Source organism: Ziziphus jujuba, chromosome 9 (assembly GCF_031755915.1).
Source record: "Ziziphus jujuba cultivar Dongzao chromosome 9, ASM3175591v1".
NCBI classification, from domain to species: Eukaryota; Viridiplantae; Streptophyta; class Magnoliopsida; order Rosales; family Rhamnaceae; genus Ziziphus; species Ziziphus jujuba.
In genome coordinates, this window is record NC_083387.1 from 22,355,462 (window position 1) to 22,361,461 (window position 6,000).

Sequence of the window (6,000 nt, forward strand, 5' to 3'; positions counted from 1 at the left end):
CACAAATATAAAGCAATTTTTCTAAAAGTGTCCTTTCTTATATGGTTCTGTATCTTACTTCTAGAATAATGTAGGGGAGAAAAATGAAAAAAATGAAAAAAATAAAAAATAAAAAAAATAATAAAACATTTCAGTAATGTTGCTTACTGAAATCTTTTGGTTTGTTACTGATAAATTTTTTTTTTTTTTTAAGATCATGTTGTTTATTTTCTATAATAAGATTTCGGTGTGTAATTTTTTCAACATTATGTGACATAAATGTCCACAACAGAATATATGTAATTACTTGGCTTTTGAACTAGATTTTCAATGTTGTTAAAGCATGATATGCAAAAAGCAATAATTCTAAAACTAATCCACTTGTGGATTAACTATTGAAGCTCAAAGAAAGAAAACAACATTTCATCTAAACAAAATTTGCAATTTTTTGAAGAGTGTCCTTTCTTTGATGGTTATGCATCTTATTTTTGAATAATGTAAGTGAAAAAGTATGAATTTTTTTTTTCAGTAATGTTGCTTACAAAAATCTTTTGGTTTTTTATTGTTAATTTTTTCTAAAATAATGTTGTTTTTTTTTTTTTGTTTTTTTCTATAATAAAATTTCAGTGTCTAATTTTATCAACATTATGTGACATAGATGTGCAGAACATAATATATATAATTATTTGTCTTTTGAGCTAGATTTTCAACGTTGTCAAAGCGTGATATGCAAAAAGCAATAATGCTAAAATTAATCCACTTAAAGAGTGAAGCTCAAACAAAGAGTGATTGAGTTTTGTCCTGCTTTAAGCTCAACCCTGTTTTCACAAAAATTCTCCTATCTGTTTATTCTATTGTATAAAAAAAAAAAAAAATAGATAAGATAAAATAAAATAACAGGGCATCCAATGCAGTATTGTTAGTTGGAAACAGTTAAAATGCAATATTTGCACGTAAGACAAGAAAAATTAACAATAACTATATTAAGCTAGAACCAAAATCAAAATATAATTTATATATATATATACAAGCTGGAGTTTTTTAATTTTTTTAATTTTTTTGTCGTCATCCTTCAAAAGGATATTCGATGCGGTTGCTGGAAATTGGGTTCATAGCTTCTATGTCTTGCTCGTACACCAGACGGACACCACACGATCTAATGTACTTCTTTGTAAGTGTTTCACCATCCAAGTCTTTTGTTTGAAATGAAAACTTAAGCTGATTGCAGTTATTGCTTTGCCACTCTGCCTTGATTTTATTACGAGGCATATACGATAACCAAAGGTGATCCGCTGGGGAACCCACCACTGAGACCACGTTTCGATGATAAGAGTTTGATAGTCCAAATCGATGGCCCCTTTCGTGAATCTTTACATTACAGTCGAAAATTGGGCTTGGTATAAGAGCGCATAAAAAAACAGCCAAACCCATCCACTTACTGTTACACCAATTCGGATCTAGTTGTAAAGTTATGGAGGGCTCGAAACTTGTACGAGTGAACCAGGATGGAATTTCGTTTCCAGGAAGAAGAATGTCAAATCTTTTAAGGGGGAGATTCTGGAGGTGTGCTTTTAGTAATGTAAATGCTGTCCTGTCGCTGCCTTGCCTTGTTGCCAATTTCAAGCATCCCACGCAGGTTGCAGAACACACCAAGCTGCATATCTTCTTCATTAATGGATCAAGAAACTTGTCCAGTGATACACAGTAACTAAGACCTACCCATTCTAGACCAGGAGGAAGCTCTGGCCCCAACAATTCTAGATCTCTACAGTAACTTAAATCAATATGCCTAAGCTTGGATAGTTTATTGAAACTGATAGGTAGGTGAGAAAAATCATTATTGCTGAGGTTTAACTGTTCTAAAGAAACTAAGCAGCCAAGATTTTCAGGAAATGCTCCATTCCCAAGACCGCAGCTGACTAGTTCCAACTTTTTCAAAGAAAAAAGACCAGCTGATGATGAGAGACCTTTTCCAACAATGATTTTCATCATATTGTTCCATTGTCGTCCTCCGCAACAAGATAGTGTTTTAAGGTTTTCAAGAAGTGCAATGGAAGATGGTAGATCTCTGTCTTCTACAGAAATGCCTCTCAAATTGAGCTCCTCTAAACTATTTAAAAGCCCCAAGTCCTCTGGTAAGTTGGTAAGGCTTACACAACCTTCAAGGTTTAGAACTTTGAGAGATTTCAGACTACCCATGCTTGTTGGAAGATTTTGTAGACGAATGCAAGCTTTCAGGTTCAAGATAATAAGCCTTTCAAGAAGTCCGATGGATGGGGGAATCTCCACTAGGTTTCTACAATCTTCAAGAATCAACTGCTCTAGATATGTAGCCATCCCCAAGTCCTGGGGTAAGTCGGTGAGGCTTACACAACCTTCAAGGTTTAGAACATTGAGAGATTTCAGACCACCTATGCTTGTTGGAAGATTTTGTAGACTATTGCAAGCTTTCAGGTTCAAGATAGTAAGCCTTTCAAGAAGTGTGATGGATGGGTGAATCTCCGATAGATTTACACAAGCTACAAGAATCAACTTCTCTAGATTTGGAACCACCCCAAAGTCTTCAAACTTTCTTAAATTTGTTGAATAACTTATGTCAATGGTTTTCAAATTGTTTAAAGGCTGTTGCATTGAAAAGAGAAAAAAATTTAGTTATTTCGTCAGACAAAATATATATTTTCCATAACAGATTAGCAAAGAACAAGAAATTCTAATGGTATTTACCTTGATAGCGTTGTTCCAAAGGTGTTTGCTCAACCACAACTTCAATTCAACAAGTCCACCTCGTTGGAAATTTGATGGCAAATACTTGGCAGGAAATTCATGCCACCTAAGGAATCGTAACTCGTTAGAAAGATTTCCAATATTCAGTGTCTGACCATCTCTCATTTCCAAGACAAGATTCTGAAGTATGAGCAATCTTAACTTCTTCATGTTTGAGAAGGCTTCAAAATCGCAAACCAATTTCTTCGGTTCTAGAAAACGGCATACTATGGCTTCCACTTTTGTTCCCTAATAGTTAAGATTAAAACATACAAGTGAAACATAATGTGTAAGAGGCTGTATGTAATGTACAGCCAATTGCCGCATAAAAACTGTATATATATAATTTATAAAAACACGTTGGTATTTCAAACATGCCAAATGAAAAGGATTTAAATGCATTTTGTTACTTCCTAATAATTACAAGCTTCAAAATCATCTAATATATTACTGTTCCCAAAAATAAATAATAATAATCGTCAAAATGAACAAGGAGATAAAAATATAATAGCTTCAAAATTACAACATACTGAATTTATGAAATTGAAATATTATGAAATACAAATGCCAAAACTCATGGTTTTAATTATGTGAGAAGCCTCTTACTGTGTTATGCTCTAAAACATGACATAAATCATCATAATCCCATATTCTACAGCGTCTTCCTGGTTCATGGCGAGATTTTCCCCTTACAATTTCCTTTCCCATCGCTTGCAATAAGTCATGCATCCGAACTTTGTCATGATTGTCAACATGTAGGAGAGATTTATCAATAAGAACTCTTATCCCGATTTCTGTAAAGAAACCACAACTATCCATAATTTGAATAATATTGTCTTCTTCAACTCCATTGAAGAAGCATGCAATATCTAGGAAAATACTTTTCTCTATTTCCTCAAGTCCATCAAAACTGATTTGAAGTACTTTCATAATCTCCTTGTTTGGATACTCCTTCAGCCTATCCACAGCACTTTCCCATTGATTTACACTTTTTCCACATAAAAAGGAACCTAGTACTTCTAAAGCTAATGGAAGGCCGTGAGCATATGCTATCACTTGTTCAGACAACTTCTCATATTCCTTTGAAGGATGAGTACTTTTGAAGGCTTTGTGAGAAAAAAGTCGAAGACCTTCACTATAACTCAATTCCTCAACTCTATATATGCTACAGTCCATATATGTACTTAGGAGCAAACTTTCGTCTCTAGTAGTTACAATTATTCTACTTCCAGAGCCAAACCAATTATTTTTCCCAGCTAATGCTTTTAGCTGGTCGAATTTGTCAATATCATCAAGGACAACAAGTACTTTCTTACGGCATAACTTACTTCTTATCATGTCCATTCCTTTATGAATATCCCTTATTTTTGTAGGCAACCCATTTAGAATGTCTGAGAGAAGATTTTGCAAATACACAAGACCGTTTTCCTTCTTTTCACAAACTTCTCTAACATTTGAAAGGAAGCTGCAACCTTGGAATTGAGAAAACATCCAATCATAATAAGCTTTGGCAAGAGTTGTCTTCCCAATTCCACCCAACCCACAAATTCCAATAAAGTGAACATTATCCAATGATGAAGTACAAACACAGACATTTAGTTTCTCTAGTCGTGAATCCATACCAAAAAGGTCCTCCGAAATGTTTAACTGTGCAACACCAAGTTTATTTGATACCTTTGCGATAAAGTCTTGTATAAATTTTGCTTCATTCCTTAGAAATTCAAACATGAAAACCATAGTAAGTGAAAGTATAGCATTAAGTTTATAAATGTAATTTCTCTACTTAAATAAGTTTGTATATTTGTACAAAATTTTGTATTTTGTTAATTATCACTCATATTATAATGGGAGACATGCACGGTGATATGGAAAATGCTACCGGTTGGTTATCACTGCACCATATAAATTTTTGATTAAGGTAATTAACACTGTATCACTTGTCACCTTCTTAAGGACTTAAAGCCGATTTATATGTTTACCCATGTATAGAAATAAAAATTCCATTTACAACAATAGATAAGGCCGAATTATCAATTAGTCAAACCATGTACTTGAAGTTTAGTTGGATTAATCGACTATATATATGTGTAAATACTATATATATGTGAAAATATTTTTAGGAATTGAAATTCTTACAAAAGAAAAATATAAATACAAAAAGATATATATGTTTAAATTTGTAATTTTTTTTTTAATGTTAATAAACATATATATATGTGTGTGTGATAAAATCTCCTAACTGTATATAAAATCTCCATGTTACCTCAATAATAAAACAAGATGTACATTTTAAGGGTAAATTTTGTCTGCCTCTTTAACGTTTTAATCAAAACGCATTAACAAGAACTACAAAAAAGAGAATAGGGTGCAGTCCCAGAATTGCAGAAAAGATCATGGAAACTGATTTACCACTTAAGGACTTGGCCTCCTGCTTCCAGACTATTTGAGTGATATTTGTATCTCTGCCTCTCTATTGTGTTTTACTTCTACGGAGTCCTTTATCATTTGAGACTCACTTCTGGGACAACTCTCTCTTGTGTATTGTTGCCGTATGGCTCGCAGGCAATTCATTACAGGCTGGCAAATAACAGTTTTGTTTTTGGGAGAATCAATTAACCAGTCCAATTGAAAGGTTCTGATTATTTTAGAGCTACATTTGGGAGAATATTTTGTCTAATCAATCATAAATCATATAATCCGTAGAAATTTGAATAAAAACACCTTGAAGTTGAGTTTGGATAGCATTGGGTTTGGATTGTTTAATATGTATTCAAAAGCATATATTTCATCTGTTTTATAATACATTTCTAAGATTATTGTCACTTTGCATGAAAAAGTATTGTGGAATCTTGTAAGGTTAGAATGTTATATTGAAAGTTTGAAACTATGTACTAGGATCATACCATTTGTAATGGCCCAACTACTGGGCTATTGGGTTAGGGCATACTCCATGGTCTGGGGTTCTACACAGGAAGTGCTACATATATGTTTAAGTGGGGATGTCGTAAGTGGGCTTTATGGTTTTGAGCCATTAGTTTCAAAAGAGATTCGGCTTCCTTGCCAGTGTTTGACTTGAAGGGGCAATATTGACTTAGAAGGCTTCAGAATTAACTAGTATATTTGATATACTTGGTTGGCAAGTAAAGCATTGGAATTTGTGAAGAAAATACCCAAAATTGGAAATGGGAGCACGGGCATAGTGGAGAAGTTTAGTGTCGGCTAAAGCAATCGAGAATAGCAAGTATAAAAGGAAACTTT

The 6,000-nt window shown here is 33.4% G+C and overlaps 1 protein-coding gene across 1 annotated transcript; it reads right to left on the reverse strand.

The window, feature by feature from the left end:
• Positions 1–905: 905 nt before the first annotated feature.
• On the reverse strand, positions 906–4,963 carry LOC125424203 (disease resistance protein RPV1-like). The gene is made up of 3 exons (XM_060820223.1): positions 3,349–4,963; positions 2,704–2,991; positions 906–2,601 (listed from the first exon to the last, which is right to left on the reverse strand). Exons 1-3 carry the CDS (start codon positions 4,477–4,479, stop codon positions 1,045–1,047), a joined length of 2,976 nt encoding a protein of 991 aa, XP_060676206.1. The 5' UTR covers positions 4,480–4,963; the 3' UTR covers positions 906–1,044.
• Positions 4,964–6,000: the final 1,037 nt, after the last annotated feature.